The sequence below is a fragment of the Phocoena sinus genome, chromosome 19 (assembly GCF_008692025.1).
Source record: "Phocoena sinus isolate mPhoSin1 chromosome 19, mPhoSin1.pri, whole genome shotgun sequence".
Taxonomy (NCBI): domain Eukaryota; kingdom Metazoa; phylum Chordata; class Mammalia; order Artiodactyla; family Phocoenidae; genus Phocoena; species Phocoena sinus.
The window spans coordinates 2,848,354-2,873,076 of NC_045781.1; the positions used below are offsets into that span (position 1 = coordinate 2,848,354).

At 56.3% G+C, this 24,723-nt stretch overlaps 3 protein-coding genes across 9 annotated transcripts; 2 read left to right on the forward strand and 1 right to left on the reverse strand.

The window, feature by feature from the left end:
* Positions 1-665: 665 nt before the first annotated feature.
* ZNF524 (zinc finger protein 524) lies at positions 666-4,110 on the reverse strand. 3 transcript variants are annotated; one of them, XM_032613223.1, is made up of 2 exons: positions 4,019-4,110; positions 666-1,721 (listed from the first exon to the last, which is right to left on the reverse strand). In XM_032613223.1, the coding sequence occupies exon 2, from the start codon at positions 1,680-1,682 to the stop codon at positions 897-899; it is 786 nt and encodes a 261-aa protein (XP_032469114.1). In that variant the 5' UTR covers positions 1,683-1,721; positions 4,019-4,110; the 3' UTR covers positions 666-896. The 3 variants fall into 3 exon arrangements, with proteins under 3 accessions (XP_032469114.1, XP_032469115.1, XP_032469113.1); XM_032613224.1 differs by lacking the exon at positions 4,019-4,110 and adding an exon at positions 3,850-3,922; XM_032613222.1 differs by lacking the exon at positions 4,019-4,110 and adding an exon at positions 3,301-3,821.
* FIZ1 (FLT3 interacting zinc finger 1) lies at positions 3,098-9,192 on the forward strand. Of its 5 annotated transcripts, none has more exons than XM_032613216.1 (5): positions 3,098-3,211; positions 3,641-3,712; positions 3,800-4,232; positions 5,730-6,069; positions 6,983-9,192. In XM_032613216.1, exons 3-5 carry the CDS (start codon positions 3,883-3,885, stop codon positions 8,180-8,182), a joined length of 1,890 nt encoding a protein of 629 aa, XP_032469107.1. In that variant the 5' UTR covers positions 3,098-3,211; positions 3,641-3,712; positions 3,800-3,882; the 3' UTR covers positions 8,183-9,192. The 5 variants fall into 5 exon arrangements, with proteins under 5 accessions (XP_032469107.1, XP_032469108.1, XP_032469112.1 ...); XM_032613217.1 differs by having other exon boundaries at positions 3,800-3,968; XM_032613221.1 differs by lacking the exons at positions 3,098-3,211; positions 3,641-3,712 and adding an exon at positions 5,160-5,231 and having other exon boundaries at positions 4,214-4,232.
* Positions 9,193-16,262: 7,070 nt separating this feature from the next.
* ZNF579 (zinc finger protein 579) lies at positions 16,263-19,465 on the forward strand. The gene is made up of 2 exons (XM_032614861.1): positions 16,263-16,370; positions 17,352-19,465. Exon 2 carries the CDS (start codon positions 17,354-17,356, stop codon positions 19,043-19,045), a length of 1,692 nt encoding a protein of 563 aa, XP_032470752.1. The 5' UTR covers positions 16,263-16,370; positions 17,352-17,353; the 3' UTR covers positions 19,046-19,465.
* The last annotated feature ends 5,258 nt before the right edge of the window (positions 19,466-24,723 follow it).

The window sequence follows — 24,723 nt, forward strand, 5'->3', positions numbered from 1 at the left end:
CTTTTCTCCCCTTGGCCTGCATAGCAGTCATACCCACCGCTCAGCATCTTAACAGTTCAAGTCCTACCTCTCCTAACACCTTGCTCTCCTGCAGTTTCCCCTTGAAACCCCTCCCCTCAGATAAACGCTATCCATTCCCTCTAAATGCTCTCAATTTCTGCCCGTCAACCCTTACACCTCCTTAAGCCCCAAGCCAGCTCTCAGCCAGCCCCGCCCACAGTTCTCACCTAACTGCCCTACAAGCCTCGCCCCTCAGCCTCAGCCCCGCCTCATGAGTCCTTAGCCCCGCCCCTCCGGCCCTACCAAAGTTGTTACTGCCGCACACAACCCTCAACTCAGTGTTTCTCTGCAAACAGTGCCAGGACAGAGATGGGCCAAAGTGGTGGCTGCAGAATTTCCGGGAATCTGGTTAGAACGGCGCCGGGGGTTGGCGGGGCACCTAGAGTCACGTTTGCACAGAAGGTTCAATGTTAAGAGTGGACCTTTAGAGGGAGTGCTTTGAGGTCCACTGGAGATGGGAGAAGCGTCAAAATCTTCCCCCAAGCCAGTCTTTAGCGCCAAGCTAACGAGGCACATGACAAGGGGGTGGTGCAGCGGGGAAGAACATTTGAAGGGAGGAGAAGAGGGGCGCCAGCCCTGGGATCATCACGGAACACACACAGGAAGCCAGTAGGCAGATATTTATTTCCACAGCCCCTGCCTCCACAGGCCTGTCAGTCCGAGGGAGGGTGGCAGAAGGCTGCAGGACCCGGAAGTGGACGTCCTCACCCTCGACCTTCTCCCACAACAGGAAGACTACCAGACAAGAATGTGTCCCAGTTTCCCTGCCCAGGTTCAGTGCCAGCTGAGCGCCCAGCTCTAAACCTGGCCTGGGGAGCAGTGGCCGGGGGTGGGGGTCAAGCCAGCTCTTTCCCCTCCAGCTCCTCCTCATCGGCCCCTGCCGTGGCCGGGATACCCTCGTCGTCCCACGGTGGTTCAGGTCCTGGGTCCCGAGGACCCAGGGGTGCCTCCATGGCCTCGGGGTGCTTGCGCCTGGCATGGCGCCGGAGCGTGTTGGCCTCGGTGAAGCGCAGCCGGCAGACGGGACACTGGTAGGGGCGCTCCCCGGAGTGGACGCGGTGGTGGTGGGCCAGCTCGCCCGCCTCTCGGAAGCGGCGGGGGCAGAGCGGGCAGCGGAAGGGCCGAAGGCCGGCATGGATGTTGCAGTGCCGCCGCAGGTGGCTGGATCGCTTGAAGGTCTTGCCGCAGTCCTTGCACTCGTGCGGCTTCAGCTCTGAGTGTGAGATACTGTGGCGCTCCAGGTCGGAGAGGTAGGGGAAGGCCCGAAGGCACACCGGGCAGAAGTGCGGGGCCTTCTTGGGGCCAGAGCTCTCGGGCCCGCCTGCTACTGACCCTTCAGAGACTGTGTAGGGCACACCCTGATCATCGATCAACAGGAGGTCACTGCCACCGCCGCTGCCCACCGGGGCTGTCACCCCCTGTGCCAGTGGGGGCTCCTGCCCCGACTTGGGGGGGCGGCCCCGCTTGCGAGGGAGGGAGGCCTTAAGAGTCCGATTCGAGGAGGTGGCCCCCCCGGGACGTCGGCCTCGGCGGCCCCGGGGAACAGAAGGAGGTAAGGCCAGAGGTTTCTCTTCTTCCCCGGGCAAAGGCGAAGGCCACGGGTCTGGGCTGGGCGTGTCCATTGAGCAGTGGGGGGCTTGGGTCTGGGCACTGGAGCCGGGCTAAGAGGAGAGAAGGGGTAGCCGTCAGTGCAGGTGGGTATGGAGCGCCCTTGTCCCCCAAAACCTCGCCATCCCTGGGTCCGAGTCTGTCGACCTGGGCGTGGCCAACATTCACTTGGACGCACAAAGCCACACTAGTGGGTAAAATAGTAAGATAATCCTGTACCAGTTGGTAAACAGGCACTGCCCTGAGCCCCACAGGTGTCTCCCAGACCTCCCTAACCCCTCCTAGACATTCAGGGTCAACTTGAGCCAAAATAGAGAAAAATCTTCCAAGGAGGATAGAGTCCAACTGAGGGTGCAGGCAAGTATTTCGATCCTCAAAACAGAGAACCCATCAAACAGAAGAGCTACAGAGGGCTCAGAAATGTTTTTGTCCCTCCTTCTGACAGAAGTGACAGAGGGAGAGAAGGGGGGTCAGGACTGGAAGAAGAAAGGGATTGGTCTCAGGTGATGTTTGCCCCTAAGTTGTGGATGTGGACATATATCAGAGCTGTTAAAGAGTGTGGGCTCTGGAGCCAGAGGTTCTGGGTTCGATTCCTGAGTCTGTTACTCTCTGTGTAGTGCCCTTGGGCAAGGTGCTCACCTCTCTGAGTGTCAGCTAAGCCTTTTGCAAAACAGGATGAATACTTCCACCTACTCGCACATAAAGTGCTCAGTACACGGAAGTGCTTAGGAGATATTAGCTCTTATTTTCACGGTGAGCAGCTAAGGCTCACACCAACTCTCTGAATAAGGGTATATCACGCCCATTTTGCAAGTGGGGAAACCAAGGCACAGGAAAGTGAAATCAGTTGCCCCAGCTCCCTCTGGCGGTACGCGGCAGGGCCAAGACTTGATCTCATGGACCCCAATGGCCCAGGGAGTGAGAAGTAATGGACCCAAGGGACATCATAGGTCGCTTAGTCCTGCGCTTGAATCCAGCTCTACCGTTCATTAACAAGTGGCTTTGCCTATCTGAGCCAGTTTCCATCTCTGTAAAATGGATACAGAAGGGCTGTCGGTCGGCATATATACAGTAAGCACCAAATGAACTACCATCACCAACACCACCATCAGCAGCAAAGCCTGGGACCATGGGACTGGGGAGTAATAAAGTGGAGGGGGAGGAGAGCACAGGTGCAGTTAGGATTAGGGGTTACAGGTGCCACTGCACCCCACTGGAACAAGCACACAGATTAAGGTCCAGAGAACGGCAGCCACTTTTCCATGATCACACGGCTCGCTCGGCTGGGGTTGCCTGGACTAGAACACGGGACTCTGGAACGGTGCCCCTGACCCCCGCCCTCCTCCACCCCGGTGTAGGCGCGCGCCCGTGAGCACCGACTGCGCGGGGCGGGCCCTGCGGGGGCGGCGGCCAATGAACGGCGCCGGGCCGCGGACGGCGAGGGCCGCCAGGAAGGGGGTCTGCGCGCGCGCGCCCAGGCGGGCCGGCTCCGCGGGGCGCGAGGTCGGCGCGCGCGCTTCAGCGAGCGCAAGAGCAGAAGCAGGTGGGGGGCGCGCTCCAGGAGCGCGCGGCCCCGGGCCTCCCCTCCCTCCGCTCCTCTCCCCCCACCCGGGCCCCCCGCCTCTCGGGTACCTCATTTGCATGTCGCCTGGACTCGCGAGTGTGCGCGCGCGGGGGCGCGGGGCCGGCGCGTGGGAAAGGGCGGGGGCGAGGGGGCCCTGCCCCTCGGCGGCGCGCGCGCGCGGGACTGCCCCGCCCCTCGGAGCGGATGCCGGTCGGCCCCTCCCTCCCCTCCCCCTCCCCTTCGGGCCCGCGCCCGCGGGGAACAAAGAGGACCCGCTGGGTCCTAAGAGCCGGTCATATGCCCGTCGGCAAGCCGCGCCTGCGCACCCGTCGCCCTCGCTAGCCCCGAACGGGAAATTACCCCACCAACACATCCCAAACACATAGAAATGTCTTTCCTCCCACAAAGCACCCAGCCGGGTGACCCAATCAAAGAAAGGTACCGAAAGGATAAAGAGCGGGAAAATGGCCCCTCATTCCCGTAAGTAACATGGCGCCTGATTAGCTTCAAAGCCCACGGGAAGCCTAAGCACAAGATGGAGCCTGCTCTATCCTATCTCTATCGCAGATCAGCGAACTTCGATTTCTCTCTTCTCCTGATGCAACTCTACATCCTACCCAGGAGGAGCCTGAGGCTGCGAAAAGGGAATCATGTCAGCCCTCATCTATGTTAACACCCGCCAGCATCGATACCGCAGGGAGGAGGCCGTGCGCGCTGAGCTTGTTGCCCTTAGCCTGTATGGCGCCGGGGGCCACCCTAAACCCCGCCCCTTCTCCATGCCCTCACCCAAGATGGCGCCACCCTGGCTTCTCGAACCTCCAGTAGCTAGGAAAGGGACGGGAAAGAGAGAGAGGGGAGGGCGGCGGGGAGGAGGGAAGCCAAGAAGGCGGGAGAAAGGGGGAGTGCGGGGGAGAAGGGAGCCGAGGCGGAAGTCGAGGGGCCCCCCGGGTGGAAGTGACGCTACCCCCGCTGCCCAAAATGTCGGCGCCCAGAGGGAGGTGTAAGTAATTAAAGAGGAAAGCCGACTGACTTTCCCGGCCTCCCGGGGCCGCCTCAGGGCTCCAGAACCCCCGCTCCGTACGAGCAAGGTGGACTCGCCCGACTGCGGGTCTAGCCTGACCTGCCCCCGCCCCGGGCGCCCGGGGCCGCACCTTTTAGGGACAGGGGGGAGGGGTACAAAAGGCCGACTCCAGGGGCCTGGGTCCTCGAGCTGACTGGGGAGGGGGGCTCAGTCCCGCGGGCGACTGCGTGGGGAGGAGGCGGGGCTTAGTGGTGGCTGGGGCGGAGCAATGGGTGGGCGTGGTTTAGAGTGGAAATGGGCGGGGCTTTGGGTAGAAAGTGGGAGGAGCTTAGGCAAAGGGGTGAGGTTTGACAAAGGGGCGTGGCTCAGTGAGAATGGTAGGAGGGCCCTAGGTTGAAGGGTCCTAATTGGGGCTGAGGGGGTAAAGGGGTTCGGTGTGGAGGTGGGAGGAGCTTAGAGTAGAAGGGGTGGAGTTTGTCTAGGGATGTGGCTTTCAGGAAGTGGTGGACATAGGGGGGTGGGGTTTAAGCGTGTAATTTGGGGCGTCGTAGTGGAAATAGCAAGTCTTTATATTGCAGGTGAAATGACTTACGATGGGGAGGGTGTCAGAGAGGAAGGGCTGAGATGGGAAGAGAGGTAGAGTGGCAGGTGGTCTTGGAAAGGAAGGGGTTTACTTAAAGGGAAACTTGAGTGGGGTTTAGGAGGCGGATCTTAGTGGGGAAGAGATGGGGGACTTCAAGAGGAAACTCGGAGGAACTTTGCAGATAGTGGTAATCAAAACAGCTTACCTGTTGAGTCTTTGCTGTGCACAGGCGTCAGTAAGCACACCGCACGCATGGCCACAAGTTTGCTTAGTCCTCACCACCACTCCATGAGGTAGGTCCTCCCATTATTCCTATTTTGCAGATGGAAAGAGAATCAGTTGGCTTTATCCAAGGTTCCAGGACTAGTCCTGGTCTCCCTGGAAGGTTGACTCAGGTGCGCTTAGCCCCAAATTTTCATACTGTCATTGGCTAAGAATGTCGTCAATCTTCATGTGAAGATGACTTTCATCTTCAAAAAAGAGTGGGAGTGGCTTTCGGAGGGGAAGGGGCTTATCAAGGAATATAAGAGGCTTCAGGAACAACATGGAGACTTTGGAAGGGGTAGCCGGGACCTGAACACGAGTGGGTGGGGTTTAACCACACTCGGCGGGGCTTAGAGCGGGGCGGGAGTTCATTCACAAAGAAGGGGAGAGCTTAAAAGCATTCAGTGGCTTAGAAGTGACTTGGAAGTGATTGGGAAGATAGATGAGTGGTGGAAGGGGTTGTAGGAGAGGGGGGGGGCTTAAAGAGCAGTAGATGTGGCTTGGGTAGATGGGCGTGGCTTATAAGGTAGTAGGCCGGGCCTCACAGGTCTGTGAGTCCAAGGAGCCTGATAGGGGGAGGCTGATGGGGACGTGGCCCCCTCACCCCACTCCATGTCTCCCCGCTCCAGAGAGAGCCCCCACCCGCCACTGCCCTCGCACCACGCCACCATGGATGACGCCCCGCTGCCAGCGCCCCCGGTCCCTGCCCCGGCTCCGCCCGCCGTTGCCCCCCGCGTCCCGTTTCACTGCAGTGAGTGTGGCAAGAGCTTCCGCTACCGCTCGGACCTGCGGCGCCACTTCGCTCGGCACACCGCGCTCAAACCTCACGCGTGTCCGCGCTGCGGCAAAGGCTTCAAGCACAGCTTCAACCTGGCCAACCACCTGCGCTCGCACACCGGCGAGCGGCCCTACCGCTGCTCCGCCTGCCCCAAGGGGTTCCGAGACTCCACCGGCCTGCTGCACCACCAGGTGAGTCCTGCAGGTCGGCCCCAAGCTGGCCTCCCTGGGCTGGACTCGCCCTTGGAGCCCCGGGGACCCACTATGGGCAACAGAGAGCTGGCCCCTAAGAAAATTTCTGTCTCCCTCCCTCCCTCCTTCCCTCTTCATCGAAGCACCCTGACCGGTCAAAGCATGAGTTGTTTCTCTTTCAGGCTCCACCCAACCCAGGAACTAAAACATTCACAGTAAATTTGCCCCACCTCTATGCACCTCCCCTCTCCCATGCCTCTTCTCATATGCCAGCGTCTGCAACTTTGTGCTCATCATTCCGTTACCATTTTTAAACATAGATTTACCACGTATGTACTTAATTCCTTTACTCAGCAATTACCTATTGAATGTTTTTCCCTGCTCCCAACACCTGGGATACCAAGGTGAAATCAATAAAGTCCACGCCTTCGGAGAGCTTACATTCCATTGCGAGTGGTCCATAGCCAGGTAGACAATCAGCAAGAAAGCAGGTACACAGGCAAGGATGATCTGGGAAAGGAGAAGCGTTGGGAAGGAAGTTAAAACAACAGCAATAATAACCATCTGATATGTAGGAGTAAAGAGGGGAGAGCTATGGGCTACCACACGGTGTGGGGGGGGGAGGTCAGGGCAAGGTGATATTTGAGCTGAGGCCTGAAGGAAGAGCAGGAATCCACCATGGAACAGCATTCCAGGCAAAGGGAACAACAAGTGCAAGGATCCTGAGGCTGGAGGGGCCAAAAGCATGCTAACGTGGCCGGAAGCAGAGAACAAGAATGAGAGGGTTGAAGCTAGATCTTGGCCCTGTGGACCTGGCAGGGAGCTTCCTCCGCATCTCTCTGGGAGGCCAAGAATCTGTCCCGCAGGCTAGACCCTCAGCCCTGACGCTGGGCTCTTCCTCCTGCCCTCCCAGGTCGTCCACACTGGCGAGAAGCCCTACTGCTGCCTAGTCTGCGAGCTCCGCTTCTCCTCGCGCTCCAGCCTGGGCCGCCACCTCAAGCGCCAGCACCGTGGGGTGCTCCCGTCCCCCCTGCAGCCCGGCCCAGGCCTGCCCGCCCTGAGCGCTCCGTGCTCGGTCTGCTGCAACGTGGGGCCCTGCTCGGTGTGCGGGGGCGCGGGGGCTGGCGGCGGAGAGGGCCCAGAAGGGGCAGGCGCGGGCCCGGGGAGCTGGGGGCTGGCGGAGGCGGCGGCCGCGGCGGCGGCCTCACTGCCCCCGTTCGCGTGCGGTGCTTGCGCGCGGCGCTTCGACCAGGGCCGCGAGCTGGCAGCCCACTGGGCTGCGCACACCGACGTGAAGCCCTTCAAGTGTCCGCGCTGTGAGCGCGACTTCAACGCCCCCGCGCTGCTGGAGAGGCACAAGCTGACCCACGACCTGCAGGGGCCGGGCGCGCCCCCCGCGCAGGCCTGGGTCTCCGGGGCTGGCGCCGTGCCCGAGACGGCCGGCGAGGGCGGCGCTGCGGAGGCAGGCGAGGCTCAGACGGCCTGGGACGGCAGGCTGCTCCTGGGCCGCGCCGGGGGCGGCGTGCCCGAGCTGGGGGGCCTGCTCCCCGAGAGCGGCGGGGAGGCCCCTGCGCCCGCGGCCGCGGCCGAGCCGTCGGAAGACACCCTCTACCAGTGCGACTGCGGGACCTTCTTCGCGTCGGCGGCGGCGCTGGCCAGCCACCTGGAGGCGCACTCGCGCCCCGCGACCTACGGCTGCGGCCACTGCGGGGCCCTCTACGCGGCCCTGGCGGCCCTGGAGGAGCACCGGCGCGCCAGCCACGGCGAGGGCGGCGGTGCGGAGGAGGCGGCGGCGCCCGCCCCAGAGAGGGAGCCCGCGTCTGGGGAGCCTGCGTCCGGCTCGGGCCGCGGCAAGAAGATCTTCGGCTGCTCCGAGTGCGAGAAGCTGTTCCGCTCGCCGCGGGACCTGGAGCGGCACGTGCTGGTGCACACGGGCGAGAAGCCGTTCCCGTGCCTGGAGTGCGGCAAGTTCTTCCGCCACGAGTGCTACCTCAAGCGCCACCGGCTGCTGCACGGCACCGAGCGGCCCTTCCCCTGCCACATCTGCGGCAAGGGCTTCATCACGCTCAGCAACCTCTCCAGGCACCTGAAGCTGCACCGGGGCATGGACTGACGTGGCCAGGCCGTGCGCCCCTCCGCTAGACCACCCCTCCCGAGGGCTGGACTCAGGGCCCGGGCCAAGGGACCTAGGGACCACGAGGGAGGCCCCGGCCCTCCAGACCCAGACACGGGCCCCTGAGCTGGGGGGGCAGCGAATAAACGGAGAGATTCCTCAGCTCCAGGCCCCCGGAATGCGTGCTGAGCACCCCCAAATCAACAGGCTCCTAAGCTGCGGGACCTAGGAATGAGAAATGGGTCTCCACGAGTACTTCTCATCTTGCGGGCCCAACAATAAAAGATGGGCACCCCTCCCCCAAGGGAAGACTGGCCCTCTCCCTAAGAGCCATCATTCCGACGACCTTGATCCGGAGAATGGGGGGGAGCCATGTCGCCGGATTTCCCTGGATCCCCTCCAAATGCTACCCACCAGAGTCACTGGTGCCCCCAGATAAAGGATATAGCCGGAATCTGCCTCTCCCCTCCCCCGACTTTATTCCCTATGCGGAAAGAGGACCAGGGTAGTTGCCCCCTGCCCTCAACCCCTTCCCCAATTAGGTCTCCCTCCCCTACTAAGGAATGGATCGACCCTAATGATCTCCCCCACCCCCAAAAACTAGAATAGCCTGGTTCAAAATTCCTGCGCCCAGTGGGATGGACTGATCCAGATACACATACCCTCACGCCCTGTCCACTGGAATGGGCTGCTCCAGGTTGCCACCTGCGCCCCACCCTCCTTAGAATGCATACGGCAGGCACTCCTCCCCTTCCTCTAGCGTGTGGGCAGGTCCACGTCATTCCGCATTATGTGAACTCATGAGTGGGAGGTGGGGGACATTGGGGTATCCCTCCCACTCTGCTGTAGCACCTGTCGGTCTTTCTCTCCATCTCTGTCAGTTTGTCTCTGTGTTCTTCCCAACCCCAAGGGGAAGGGGGATTTGGCTAGGGGGTTTCCCCCTGTGAGCCTCGACCTTGCCCCCTATCCCACTCCCCAGTGTCTCCTGGACCCCAATAAACCTTGTCCTGTCAGCCACTGCCGTCTCATTTTCTGATCCTTGGCTTTAGGTAGGTGGGGATTCCTCCCCCTCTGATTTAGGACAGGCCTCCTAAATAGAGGCAGATCTTTCCTTCCACCTGAGAAACTTCGAGTCCTTTAGACAGTGCATGGCCCTCTTAATATCAGAGATGGTTTCGATCTCATCTAAGTGAAACCCTGCATCTTAACTACAAAATCCACCTCCAACGGACGGATATGCCCCCTAGAAACCTTCAATCCCATAGGACACGCCCCCTGAAAACCAAACTCTTTACAGACGTCCTACCCCTAGGAAGAGGCCCCGCCCCTTAGACTCTGTCTCCCAGGCAACCAAATTTGTACCTTAGCCGCTAGATCCTTCCCCTAGATTAGGATCCGCCCATCTAAGGATGGGCGGGCCCCTCAGATTGTCTCCTAAGGGCTAGATTACATTCCGGTACCCAGTGCCAGGTGCTGTCACCCCCTCTGGGTATCCAACAGTGAACAAAATAACTCTTTAAGAAAACGAGTGGCTGGGCTGTGCCACCTTAGGTGGGGTGGTCCAGCAGGGAGGAGGTTGGGGGGGGTTGCTTCTCTGCAGAGGTCGCATTTGATTTGAGACCAGAAGGTCGAGGAGGGGCCGGCCAGGTGGACACCTGGATGAGCCCAGGAGGGGAGGGAGGGGTGAGATGAGGTGGAGAGGTAAGCAGGGGTCAGGGTACACAGACCCTGGTGGGCCAAGATGGGCATTTTACTGTGCTTTGTGGGCAATGGCAAGCAAGACTGTAAGTGTGAAGGGATGTGACCACTCTTACTTTCCAAGGGTCCCTCTGTCTGCTGAGTGGAAAAGGGACTGGAGGGGGCAGTGAATGTAGCAGAGGCTACTGCAGTCCACCAGGAGAGGGGTGTGGGGACCTGGAGCAGAGGGATGGACAGAACTAGGTGAGCCCAAGATGGATTCTGGAGGTGGAATGTGAGAGCGTGTGTTATGTGTGCGCCTGCGTAATGGAAAGGGAGGAATGGGGGCGGGGCTGGGAACTGGTTGCGTGGTGCTGCTTTGTATTAAGACCAGAAAACGGAGAGAGAACAAGTTCGGGTGGAGGCTAGAGGGGTCAGGAGTTCCATCTTGAGATTCTTAAATTTGAGACGCTTGGGAGATTGGCATGCTCTAATAAGGCTGAAGATATCCATATGACAAAGATAGGCACGAATCCTAGAGAAACTCATGTTCACCTGCACCAGGAGACTCATATAAGAACATTCACAGCAGCAAAATGTACAGCCCTGAACTCAGGACAACTCAAATGTCCATTGGTTTGGGCTGAATGTTTGTGTCACCCCAAATTCATATGTCGAAATCCTAATGCCGGGACTTCCCTGGTGGCGCAGTGGTTAAGACTCCGCCTGCCAATGCAGGGGACATGGGTTCGAGCCCTAGTCCGGGAAGATCCCACATGCCGCGGAGCAACTAAGCCCGTGCGCCACAACTACTGAGCCTGTGCTCTAGAGCCTGTGCGCCGCAACTACTGAGCCCGCATGCTGCAACTACTGAAGCCCGTGCACCTAGAGCTCATGCTCCGCGACAAGAGAAGCCACAGCAATGAGAAGCCTGCGCACCGCAACAAAGAGTAGCCCCTGCTCGCCGCAACTGGAGAAAGCCCGCGCGTAGCAACCAAGACCCAACGCAGCCCACAAATAAATAAATTAATAAATCAATAAAAGAAATCCTAAGGCCCAATGTGATGGTACTTGGAGGTGGAGCCTTTGGAAGGTGCTTAAGTCAAGAGAGTGGAGCCCTCATGAATGGGATTAGTGCCTTTATAGAAGAGGCATCAGAGAGACCCCCTACCCCCTTCCACCAGGTAAGGGCACAGCGAGAAGGAACGCCTGTGAACAAGGAAGAGGACCCTGACCAGAAGGTGACCGTGCTGGCACCTTGATCTTGGACTTCCCAGCTTCCAGAAGTGTGAACGATAAATTTCTATTGCTTATAAGCCACCTGGTCTGTGGTATTTTGTTATAGTAGCCCCAACAGATAAAGACATTCATCAACAATACAGTGGATAAATAAATGATGGTATATTGTGCCATAGAATACTATACAGCAAGAGAACGAATGAGTACAGATGCACAAAATTACATGAATGAAAGTTACAAAGAAGCTGGACGCAAGAAACCAGGTACATAGAGTACCATTCCATTTCTATAACATTTAAGCAAGCAAAACTAAACTGTAATATTGTTTAGGATGCCTTGTGGATGTGAGCCATCTAGAAGAGCAAGGAAAACTTTTTTTTTTTCATAAAACTCAGAACAGTGGAGTTGGATGGGTTAAATTCGGGGTGGGACATGGTGGAACCTTCTATGGGCTGTGGGGTGGCTGCCAACATTCCGTTTCTTAATCTGGTGATTATTTTATAATTATTTGTTAAATTGTGCGTTTTTATCGTGCCCCTTTCATCTATACGTCTTATATTTCACAAGGAAAAACATTTAAAGGAGGGAGATAAGTTTGGAGGCAAACAAGTAAGAGTTTGGCATTCAAGGAAGACATTTTTGCCTGGAGATCCACAATTGCCCATTTGAAAAGGCTCCAGGTCGGCCCCTGGGAACGCTCAACCTTGGAGACATTCTTCTCCACTCTGCCACCAGTGCACAGGAAGGGAGATCAGACTCACCCCTTTGGGGGGGGAAAAAAATCCTTCGCGTTGGAAAAACAAGACCCGCCTCCTTAGATATAGGTGCCGCCCCCAGGGACAAGACCTGCCCACTTGGAGACTGGCTCGGCCTCCAGAGCTGAGGGCCTGGAAAAGTGCCAGGGTTGTCATGGAGATGTCCGCCAGGCAGTGGGGTGATGAATAAGGACCTCCTGCCTACCTCACCTCCACTCCAATCCTTTCTCTTCTGAGAGGGTAGCAATAGGGACTCGTCCCCTTTCCCGAGTGTCTCAGTGCCAGGTGGTGGGTTGGACCTCGTCCCCAACTCGTGGCCGCATCTTATCAATGTGCTAATTGAGGCTGGAAGGCAGAGGGGGAGGATTTTACCCTGGGGGTAATCTCAACCGGTCCAGAGCATCAGTTACTAGCCAGACGCTGGCGACTCCGACGCCTCTGTGGGCAGAGCTGACTCTCACATGCGGACAGGTGGAGCCAGCCACCCGCACCGCCCGCTCACATCTGATGTGATGCGCTTCGCATCTCCCCACCACGTCAGTCTTCTCCCCTTCCAGGGCGCCCCCCACTCCAAAACCTGAGGCCCGAGTTCGCCTCACTCCTCCTCACCCTTCGTCCCTCTTTATTCACCCACAAATACTGCTTGATATGCGAGGCTTGCTGAGGGTAGAGCAGTTACACAGGCGAAGCCTGGCATATAAACTCCCTGGGAATTTATATTCCATGTGGAAGGGGAAACAGGCAAAATAGGAAAAGTAGCCTAATGTTTGCAGTAAGTACAAAGTTGAAAATTAGGGCAGAGCAAGGACTAGAGGGTGTCAGGAAGGCTATTTTATTTTTATTTATTTATTTATTGGCCGCACTGCGCAGTTTGTGGGATCTTAGTTCCGCCACCAGGGATGGAACCCATGGCCCCTGCAGTGGAAGCGCGGAGTCCTAACCACTGGACCGCCAGGGAATTCCCAGGAGGGTTGTTTTAGGTAACCTGAACGGGACAGGTGTCTGTGGGGAGATCTGTAAGAAATGAGGGGAGTACGGGAAAAATTATGGAAAGCTAGGAGAAGGACATTCCAGGCAGTGAACTGCACGTGCAAAGGCCCTGAGTCCGAAAGAGCAGAGAGGGCAGTGTGGATGGAGCAGAGTGAAGCAGAGGGAGAAAGACAGGAATCCGTGAAGGGAGCTTCCAGGGTTCAGACGGTAGGGCGTGAGGTGCAGACGAGGAAGGTGGGGAGGAAGAGGTGAGAGCCACGGGACGGCGTTCAGCGCAGGAGCGAAGTGATGTGATTTCTAGGTGCTGGAGACTGCACGCGAGGGAGGCGGGGGGCCGAAGCAGGGAAGCCAATGAGGAGGTGGAGGCGGTGGGAATGGCATCCAGGAGGGCAGCCCTGAGCCAATCAGCGCCAGGTCCCGCCCCCTGCCCGAGGCCGGCCCCGCCCAGGCCCCCCATCTCTCACCTGGACCCGGGCACCGCCTCCTTCCTGCTCCCCGCCTTGCTCTCCCCTGCATCCGGCCGGGCCTCCTCGCGGGTCCCACAGGAATTTCTCTAAAACACTAATCGGATCTTGTGACTCTCCAGCTTAAAACCTTTTCAATGGCTTCTCAGTACACTCGGAATGCGTCCAGCATTCAGCCTGGACTAGGACGCCGGGCATAGTTGCTCGTGCAGCTCCGGCCTCTCTCCACCACACTGGCCGCCTTTGATGCCCCAATCCAAGGCCCCAAATCTCCCCCAGGACATGATCCCCACCTCCGCCCACGCCTACACACACATACAACACGCTGATCTCTCTGAAATTTCTTTCCCCTCAACCTCATTCCTGAATTCGTTTCTTTCATTTAGGAAAAAATATATATTAAGGCTTCAAAATATAGATAATAAAATAATAACACACTCACACACCCTAGGTATATACGCAAAAGAACTGAAAACAGCCATTAAAAGAAAAACTTATACATAACAAATGTTCATAACAGTACTGCTCACAATAGCCAAAAGGTAGATACAACCCAAGGTCCATGAACAAATGAATGGATAAACAAAATACAGTATACCCAAAAAAAAAAAAAAAAAAAAAAAAAAAAAAAAAAAATACAGTACACCCATACAGTGGAATATTATTCAGCCACAAAAAGGAACGAAGTGCTGCCCCACGCTACAATGTGGATGAACCTTGAAAACATTATGCTAAGTGAAAGAAGCCAGTCGTAAAAGACCTCATACTAGATGACTTAATTGATATGAAATATCCACAGAAGACAAACCCAAAGAGACAGAAAGACGATTATTGGTTGCCAGGAGATGGGGGGAGAAGGGAATGGGGAATGACAGATTAATGGATCCGGGTTTCTGTTTGGGGTGATGAAAAAGTTCTGGAACTAGATAGTGGAACTAGTGAATTTTTGTTTGTTTGTTTGTTTTTGTTTGCTTTTGGCCGCCCTGTATGGCAGGAGGGATCTTAGTTCCCCTATCAGGGATCCAACCCGTGCCCCCTGCAGTGGAAACGCAGGGTCCTAACCACTGCCCAGCCAGGGAATTCCCCTCGAGAATGTACTTAATGACACTGAGTTGTACACTTCAAAATGGTTAAAATGGTAAATTTTATGTTACATGTATTTCAACAAATAAAAAGTATACACACACACACCCATATATTGACTACCAGTTTTATTAAAACATAAGAGGTACACCTGACTCCATAGACCTCCCCCCCTCCAAGATCTGATTGCCTCTCCCTTCTCAAAGGTAACTCTTACCCCAAATTTGGTGCTTACTGTTTCCATGGATGTGTTTAGACTTCTGCTCTATATGTATACGTCCTTGAAAATGTAGTATTATTGACCAGATGTTTTGAAAAATCATGCTCCTCACCATCATTTCTCCCATCTCTTTGTGAAATGCAAAGACTTAGACTCACTACTTTGAAACCTCTCAGTACCTCACTTTACTGCTCTGTGAAATGGGAGAATGTTACACACTTCTTAACGTAAGGAGGAACAAATGGGCTTGTATTTGTAAAGCACTTACAAGAGTAAGCTATCATTTATTTTCATTGTATTTATTTTTATTATCCCCCATCATTTGTTTCTTTTTCCTTTACTTTGTTAAGTATGAAACACATTCCCGTGGTTTCAAATTCCAAAAGTACAAAAGGGCAGAGAGTAGTAAGTTTCAGGCCTGGGAGCTAGAATGTTGCCAGTTTCTTCTCTCTCCTTCCAGTTCTCCCAGAGGCAACCCGCTGGTAAGTGCAGACAGAACAGGCTGCAGGCTGTGCTCCACCTTCCGTGTTTTCTCCGTTATCATTTGGAGCCTTTCCATGTTTTTACATGGAAGTGAACTTCTTCATTCTTGTTTTTATGGACACATAGCGTTCTGCTGGGTAGATCAATCACGATTTATCACTCAAATCCCTGACCGATGGGCAGGTAGCTCATTTCCTGTCTTTCGAAGTCACGCACAATACTGCAACGATTAACCTGGTACAGACAGCGTTTGTGGCATGTTTCTGAGTAGAACTATCAGAAGAATAGTGTCTGTGTTGGTATATTTCTCTCCCATTTCCATTTGCCTCCCGCTTCCCATTCCTAACCCTCGGCTTTCATCCTGCAGGTTTCAGCGGAAACATCGTTGCCTCCAGGAAGCCTTCAGGGATCACTCTCACTCAGTGTTGTCTCTGCTCCCTGTAATCCCACTGCATCCTGCTTCTGGCTTTAGAGCACACTCTCCAGAAGGGCCATTGGATCTGTGTTTGTCTGCCTCCTCGGCCAGACCCTGAGCTCCCTATGGACAGGGTCCAGCGGCCTCTGTCTTTGCCACTGCAGCTCCAGCACCAAGGACAGAGCTAGAACATAGTAGGTGCTCAGTTAATATTGGTGGCTTAGGATCGAGTGACTATATGCTGCAAAATGAGTAACTGGTCTCTTAGGGTCAAGTGGATATACGCGGGGTTTATCACAGAGGAGGAGACTGAGGCTCAGAGAAGGGAAAGTCGCTTGCTCAGGCACCTACGTGAAGGCTGCTGTCAGGTTTTAGTCCAGATTGCCGGTACTTTCCCTGAAGCCTCTGTCACTGCCTCATTCATCTCCTTTCCCGGCCACCCCCCTCGCCCAACACAGTGCCTGGCACAGACAGGACCTGATAAATGTGTATTTGTTGAAGGAATGAATGAATATGTGTGTCTGTTGGGGAGGGTAAGAAGGGGGGCCGGACCCAGCCCCCTCCTCCCTCGGGAGCCCAGAGGACGGGGCCCCAGCCCCCTCCCCTTACAGAACCCAGGAGTCCAAGCCGCGCCCCCCTCCCCGCCCCCTGGGTCTCCTCCTCCACCATCTTCCGGCTTCCCAGCCAGTCTTTCCTCTCTCAGGCTCGGACGAAAAGCCGGGTTTCCGGGGGGAAGGCTTAGGCGGTGACACCGAGCCCAGCCTCCTCCACCCCCCACCACGCTCGGGGCCCTCCCTCCCTGCCACCACCATCCGCGCTCGGCCGGCCGCGGGGACGGAAGAAAGGAGCAAAGGAGGCGGAGGTAAGAGCCGGGCGCCCAGTCATCGGGGCGAGCCCCAGGCCCCGGGCTCAGAAATCTGCAAGGCCTCGGCCCGCGGCCCCAGTTCTGCAGATCATGCCTGCGGGGAACCAAAGGCTGGGCCCAGCGGGGAGACCGCGGCCCCCCCTTGGAGACCTAGGGCTCCCGACCCCCAGCAGCCTTCCTCGGGGACGTGGGGGGGGGGGTCCAGGGCCCTGGCCCTCAGCCTCCTCCTCGCTGGAGATTTCGAGCAGCTGGGCCCCCAGCCCCCTCCTCTCCCTTGTCTTGGGGGCTCAGCCCCCTCCCCCCAGCCCTCTCCACCACTGGGACCCAGGAATCCATACCCACCACGTACAGAAGTCTAGGGGCTGGACCCCGGTCATCTCCCAACCCCCCACACACCCCCAACCTCAGCGCCCGGGATCTCGCCCCCTCCCTCCCTAGCCCCCTCCCTGCCCAAGAGTCTGAGCCCTCCTACTCCCGGCCTCTCCCAGACTCTGGCGACTGGGCACCCACACTCCATTTCCGGGGCCTCCCGATTTTGAATCCCACCCCCTCCACTCCGGCACCAAGGGCTGTTTCCCAGCCCCTCCCCATACGTTCCAGTGGGGCCCCTGGAGGAAAAGCAGTTCACTGACTTTGTCTGCCTCTGTCTCTTCTACTGTCTCTGTCTTGTTCTCCCTCCCTCCACCCTGCCATGGTTCCTCTGATCTCTGTGTTTGCACCATCTCTGCCTAAATCTCTTTGTTTTCTCTTCATCTCTGTCTCTGCTGGGTGTCCCCATCTCTCTCTCCTGTTTCTGCCTCTCACCATCCTTTCTGTTTCTCCTGGTCTCTGCCTCTCATCTCGGCCTTTTTCGTCTGTCTCGCCTTCCCTTGCCCGGCTAAATATCTGACCCTCTCTGTGTCTCCTTGTCTGTCTCCTTGTCTCTCTCTGCACCCCCCTGCCTCCCCAAATCTCCACCTTTTCCCTATCTCTTTACAGGCATGGATCCTCAGCCTCCTCCACCAGCCCAGGGCAGCCCACCTCACCGTGGCCGGGGCCGGGGTCGTGGCCGAGGCCGTGGTAGAGGCCGAGGCCGTGGCAGGGGGGGCGCTGGAGCTCCTCGGGCGCCCCTGCCCTGCCCCACCTGTGGCCGCCTCTTCCGCTTCCCCTACTACCTCTCCCGGCACCGGCTGAGCCACTCGGGCCTGCGGCCCCATGCCTGCCCCCTATGTCCCAAGGCCTTCCGCCGGCCTGCCCACCTCTCGCGCCACCTGCGTGGCCACGGGCCGCAGCCCCCGCTGCGCTGCGCCGCCTGCCCTCGCACCTTCCCTGAGCCTGCCCAGCTCAGGCGCCACCTGGCCCAGGAGCACGCGGGCGGCGGGGTCGAGCTGGCCATCGAGAGGGCAGCCAAGGAGGCGGCCGGGTCCGGCTGGAGCCCGCAGGACAAGGGCGCCGAGCAGCCCACCTCTGCAGCAGCGGGCGCCGCGGAGGAGGAGGCGGAGGCGGCGGCGCGGCCCGAGACGTGGTCCGCGGGGGAGCCGGCCACGCTGGCGGCCGCCACGAGCGCGGAGCCCCGCGAGTCGGAGGAGGAGGAGGCCGAGGCCGGGGCGGCGGAGCTGAGGGCCGAGCTGGCGCTGGCGGCCGGACGGCAGGAGGAGAAGCAGGTCCTGCTCCAGGCCGACTGGACGCTGCTGTGCCTCCGCTGCCGTGAAGCTTTCGCCACCAAGGGCGAGCTCAAAGCGCACCCGTGCCTGCGCCCCGAGGGCGAACAGGAGGGCGAAGGGGGGCCCCCGCCCCGCCCCAAGCGCCACCAGTGCTCCATCTGCCTCAAGGCCTTCGCCAGGCCCTGGTCGCTGTCCCGCCACCGGCTGGTCCACTCCACCGACCGTCCCTTCGTGTGCACGGACTGTGGCCTGGCCTTCCGCCTCGCCTCCTACCTCCGCCAGCACCGTCGCGTCCACGGCGCGCTCAGCCTCCTGGCCCCGCTGCCCGCGGCGGGCAAGAAGGACGACAAGGTGTCGGGCGGACGGACCTCAGGGAAGGGGCCCGAGGGGGGCGAAGGGGCAGAGTGTGGGGGCGCCTCGGAGGGTGGAGAAGGCGGGCAGAACGGAGGGGATGCCGCCCCGGCCCGGCCCCCCGCCGGGGAGCCCCGATTCTGGTGCCCCGAGTGCGGCAAAGGTTTCCGGCGCCGTGCGCACTTGCGGCAGCACGGGGTAACCCACTCTGGGGCGCGGCCCTTCCAGTGCGTGCGCTGCCAGCGGGAGTTCAAGCGGCTGGCCGACCTGGCCCGCCACGCGCAGGTCCACGCGGGCGGTCCGGCCCCGCACCCGTGCCCGCACTGCTCGCGGCGCTTCTCGCGCGCCTATAGCCTCCTGCGCCACCAACGCTGCCACCGCGCTGAGCTGGAGAGGGCCGCCGCCGCGCAGCAGGCGCTCCAGGCCCAGGCCCCGCCGTCGCCCCCGCCGCCCCCGCCGCCCCCCGCTGGCCAGGAGGAGGAAGGGCTTCCGCTGCCCATCGCACACATCAAGGAGGAGCCGCCCTCCCCGGGGACCCCACCTCGGCCGCCGCCGGCACCCCCCGTCTTCCTCAGCGCCTCCTGTTTTGACAGCCAAGACCACTCGGCCTTCGAGATGGAGGAAGAAGAGATTGACAGCAAGGCTCACCTGCGCGGATTGGGGGGCCTGGCCTCCTGACCCACACACCCATCCTCAGCCCCTCCGTTTGACCTCCCGGTTTGCAATATGAAGGAGGGAAGTTGAAGGAGAGGAACCTCCTCTGTGTACCCACCCCTCCCCTTCTAGCCCTCAACACTAAGGAGGGAGGAGGCTGGGCCGCCCCTCCCTCACCATCGCCCACCCCCAGACCCCCCTGATGCTGGTTAGAAACTGCTCACCCCACTTCTGAAGGCAGGACGCTGATTCAGGAGGTGGGGGACACTGGCCAGAGGGATGGACACTGAGGCGGGGGCCCCCGGCCTGGCTGTCCCCTGTTACACACACTGGACACCATCACCTCTTTGGAACTGCCAGACCCTATGGGGGGTCCCCAGTGAGCAAAGGTCTGTCCCTGTCCCTTTGTCTGTCTGTGAATAAATGTGAGTTCGTGGAACTGGAGAGAGTGGGGCTGTCTGTGGGAGTGAGGGCTGGCTGAGGGCATCTGGGTGAGCAGGCTGTGGAAAGAGCTGAAGAGTCCACCAGGCTCGGAGCTTGGGTTCAGAGCGGGAAGGATGCAGATAAGCACATCAGGGACCATGGGGCTCTCAGCCAAGCAGGAAACTCACAAGAAACAGGAGTGGAAGAAGGCAAGCTGCCATCTGCCCTGGGCATCTTCAGGGATCCCTACGTGGAATCCCTGCTTGTGTTCATTCATCATTTACCAGACGCAGTGCTAGGCCCCACAGAAAGCCACACTGTGAGGGGCTGGAATTGTAGCTCTGCACAGCCTGATACGGTTTAGCTACTAGCCCCGGGCGGCTGTTCCCAGTTGAGAATAATATCAATGCATTTACATTAAAATGAAATAAGATTAAAAGTTCACTTCCTCGGTCACACTGTTTCAAGTGCCCAGTATCCCCCTGTGGCTGGTGGCTACGCTGTTGGACAGCACAGATCTAGAACATTCCACATCGCAAAAAGTTCCACTGGACCTTGCTGCCCTAGGTAATAAACCAATCTGCAACATAACATCAGGTATTGGTAAGGGGCTTCCAAGAAAACTACAGGGCACTGTGAAAAGGGAGCCCGTGGGGAGGGCGGGGCCTCTGGGGAGATGACATCTGACCTTTGACCTTCAAAGACAGGTGGAGGGGCGGGAAGAGCAGGGGCAAAGGCTGCGTGTGAGGTGGTTGGGTGCTACATGTTTGAGAAACCGCAAGGAATTGGTGGTGGGTTGGGGAGCGTCGTTTTCTACATATCCTCCAGGTGTGTGTGTGTGTGCGTTTAACCCATTTGTTTAGGTCCTAGTAGTGGGGCAGGGGCGGCGGGGGGGAGGATGTCTCCAAGCCAATCCTCCTTAAACTTCTCTTTCCTCCCGTTGACATCCTGCCTTCCCCAGCTCTCCCTTGCTCTATGCAGATAATGACACTAACTACTTAGGTATCCTGACACCTGTAAGGCCAGGCCAGAGAGGGGTGACATCATGCTTGTTTCCCAGGGCAACAAACCGAGTTGTCTTGGAGGCTCAGGAGGGAAGTTTGCTTCCCTGGTGTGATGAAACACAGGCAGAGGGAGGGCGGGCGGGAAGCTGCAAAGAGGGCCGCTGAGAGTCAGGGAGGGGAGATGATGACCACCCAGAGCTTTGCAGAATTCCCTCTGTCCAAGAGGTAACGAGACACATCTTAGCCGAGCCCTTGGAACGGTGCCTGGCACGTAGGAAGCACTCAACACGTGCTAGCCTGTTTGATCAGCCCTGTGTTCACTACCACCCAGTGCTGGATGCTGGGGGCAAAGACCAGCTGAGCACCTGCCCTCATGGAGCTTACAGACCAGTGGGGAAGACGGATAAGAATCAAATATTGGCACAAATAAATTAGGATTTCCAAATGAGCTGAGTTCTCCAATGCACTAGATCCTACAGGAATCTGTAACTTAACCTTGGGTGTTGGGGAGAAGGGGGGCTGGGCTATGCTTTCTTCACAGGCCAGCCACCTCCCCCCACGCCCAGGAACCTTCAGTGCCTCCCTATTACCACATCCCAATGTGGGCCAGAAAACTTTTCAGCACAATCTCATGGACAGAACTCATTGAGGGAGACGTTTATATAGCCCCATTTATAGAAGGGGCAAACTGAGGATTAAAGCTAAGAAGGCACTTGTCCTACTTCTGTGATCACTAATATGAATTGAGTCCTTCGCATTAAAGGGTTACTTTGGGGAATTCCCTGGCGATCCAGTGGTTAGGACTCCGCACTCTCACTGCCGAGGTCCCAGGTTTGATCTCTGATCGGGGAACTAAGATCCCACAAGCCGGGCAGCGCAGCCAAAAAAAAAAAAGGTTACTTTGTGGAAAGAGCTGAAGACAATGGTTGGCACCTGGGAGGAAGTCTTTGCTGTTGTTGCTTTGTTATTATTATTCTCCCAGGTTGCTATAAATATGATCTCATGGAATCCTAGTTCTTGATGGGAAACATCCTCACCATTTTCCAGAGGTGGAAACAGCGCTCAGAGCGGAAGTCTCTTGTCCAAAATCCCATGGCTAGGAACTGGTGGACACAGGATTTGAACCTAGGCTGGACCAGCTCCATGCCCTGAACACAACATCAGGCCCATGTGACCTTCACAATCAGCTCCCAGCCACACAACCCACCTTTCCAGCTCCCCCCGCACACGCACACACATCCTGGTTTCCAAGCCCCAAGGCAACCCCTGCCACTACAGATTTGCCCACCACCTTCCCCCACCCCATACGCTTCCTCAACCTTGACATGCCACATCCGAAGAGAAACATTCCTAGAACAAAATACAGAACTTATGGCAAGAAAAGGGCCTTAGAGATGGAGCCCAGTTCTCCCATTTTGCAGATAAGAAAACTGAGGCCCACGTATGTGGGACAGGCACAGGAAATGGTAACATAACCAAGTAATTTGTATTATTATGAAGCAACAGTAGTGGTGTTCATGAATCTAACCCTATTGCTTGTCTTTCCCTGTGGTGAGCATCTTACACGGACAATCTCAACACACTTGTTAATAATAATACAAAATACATTTCTTGAGCATTTACCCTACATCTCCTTCTGGGGGGATTTACGTGGATTAGCTCACTTAATCTTCGCATCATTAGATAGATACTATTATGAGCTCTGTTTTCTTCTTCTTAAGCAGCTTTGTTGAGGTATCCCTTACATTCCACAGAATTCGCTCATTTTAAGTGTCCCATTCAATGATTTTTAGTAAGTTCACAGGACTGTGCAGCTATCACCACAATCCAATTTTAGAACATTTCCATCACCCCAGTAAGATCTCTCGTGCTCATTAATCATCACGTCCCGTTTCCACCTGCAGTTCCGGGCAGCCGCTAAAGTACTTTCTGGAGATCTGCCTTTTCTGGACATTTCATAGACATGGATCATACAATATGTGGCCTTTTGTATCTGGCCTCTTTCACGTGATGTCTTCAAGGTCCATCCATGTTGTAAATTGTAAGAGCACGTCATTACTTTTACGGCTGAATAATATTCCATTATATGGACAGACCGCATTTTTTTTTTATCAGTGCATTGTTAATGGGGGTTTGGGCTGTTATAAATAGTGCTGCTACGAACATGTGTGTATAAGTCTTCCCGTAGACGTATGCTTCTGTTTCTCTTGGGCATATTCCCAGGAGTGGAATTGCCATAGTGTGTGGGAAGGTTACAATGAACTTTTTAAGAAACTGTCAGACTATTTTCCACTTACCATCCCACCAGCAATGCATGAGGGCTTCCCAAGGGGGCTCCATTTTCCTGAGAAGGAAACTCAAGTACAGAGAGGTGAAATGACTTGCCCAAGGTCACACGGCTAGTAAGTAGCAGATCTGGATAAGACCCCAGGCATTGTGGTCCCAAAGCCTGTGCTCTTCTTTTTTTTTTTTTCATTTTCCAGTTCTTTGTTTATTGAGGTAAAACATAACATAAAATTTACCTTTTTTAACCATTTATGTGTACAGTTCAGTGGCATTAAGGACACTCCTATTGTCCTGTAACCATTACCATCCTCCATCTCCAGAACATTTTCATTGTCCCCAACTGAAACTCTGTCCCCATTAAACAATAATAACTCTCTGTTCCCCCTCCATCCGGCCCCCGGCAACCACCCTTCTACTTTCTGGCCCTATGAATATGACTACTCCAGGTATGCAAAGAAAAACTCTTCTGGTTTTCTTCTCTACTCTCCTACAACACTACTCATGGACTACTTCACCTCTGACACTTCCGGTCACCAAATGTGTGTGTGACATTTGTCACACATCAAGCAGTTCTGCAGCTAAAGCTGGGTGTCTGCAGTTCGGTTCAGTCCTGACACTGTCTACCTGCGGATGACGTCAGATCCCACAGATGAAGGGGTCAGTCCCCCAAGACGGCATCTTCCCTCCCCAATTTCAGACACAATCAAAGTCTGGGTTGTTACCCATGCCAAAGCCTGTGCTCTTAACCCCTTATACAAGGATTCACCCTAACCTTGTTCACTCATCACTCATTCATTCATTCATTCATTGAGCAACATGTGCTTACAGGTAGGAGACACATCAGTGGACAAGCAAACAAGGTTACATTCTGGTAGGGGATGCAGATAAACAAATATACTTAGGACATCAATTCAACAAATACTTACCGAACTCCCACTCTGGGCTGGGCACTGTCCTAGGTGTTGATCGTCCACCGGCTAATGAAACAGACACAAATCCCTCCCCACGTGGGGCATCCATCCTGGTGGGCGGAGACAGACATGAAAACACAGTGAGCAAGTAAGTGATGAAGCATCTTGGGAGGGGATGATGCTATGGAGCAGGGTGATGCAGGACGAGGTGGGGGTCGGGTGGGAACTGCAGGCCTGTCCAAACAGGAGCCAAAGGGGGGAGCCTCGCAGGTAACTGGGGATGTGTCCCAGGGGAGGTGCACAGTGCACGCACAGGTCCTGAGGTGGGAATGTGACCAGCATGTTCAGGGGGCAGAGAGGCCAGCCTGAGTGGAGGCGGGGATGGGGGTCCAGATCCAGTAGCAACTCGCAAAGACTCTGGTTTCTTCTCCAAATGAAATGCAGACAGAGGGACTTCCCTGGCGGTCCAGTGGTTTAAAACTTTGCCTTCCAATGCAGGGGGTGCAAGTTTAATCCCTGGTTGGGGAGCTAAGATCCCACATGTCACACGGCCAAATAAAACAAAACATAAAACAGAAGCAATATTGTAACAGATTCAATAAAGACTTAAAAAATAAATTGTCCACACCAAAAAAAAATCTTAAAAAAAAAAAAAAAAAAGCAAAGAAATGCAGACAGAGCCCCAAAGGGATTCAACAAGAGGCTGGCATAATTTGACTTGCCTTTTCCCCCTTTTTTTAAAAAATATTTATTTATTTATTGGGTTGTGCCAGGTCTTAGTTGTGGCATGCAAACTCTTTTTAAAATTAAAAAAATTTTTATTTTTGGCTGTGTCGGGTCTCAGTTGCTGTGCGTGGGCTTTCTCTAGTTGCGTCGAGTGGGGGTTACTCTTCGTTGCGGTGCGCGGGCTTCTCATTGCAGTGGCTTCTCTCGTTGCAGAGCACGGGCTCTAGGCGCGCGGGCTTCAGTAGTTGTGGCTCATGGGCTCTAGAGTGCAGGCTCAGTAGTTGTGGCGCATGGGCTTAGTTGCTCCACGGCATGTGGGATCTTCCTGGACCAGGGATCTAACCCGTGTCCC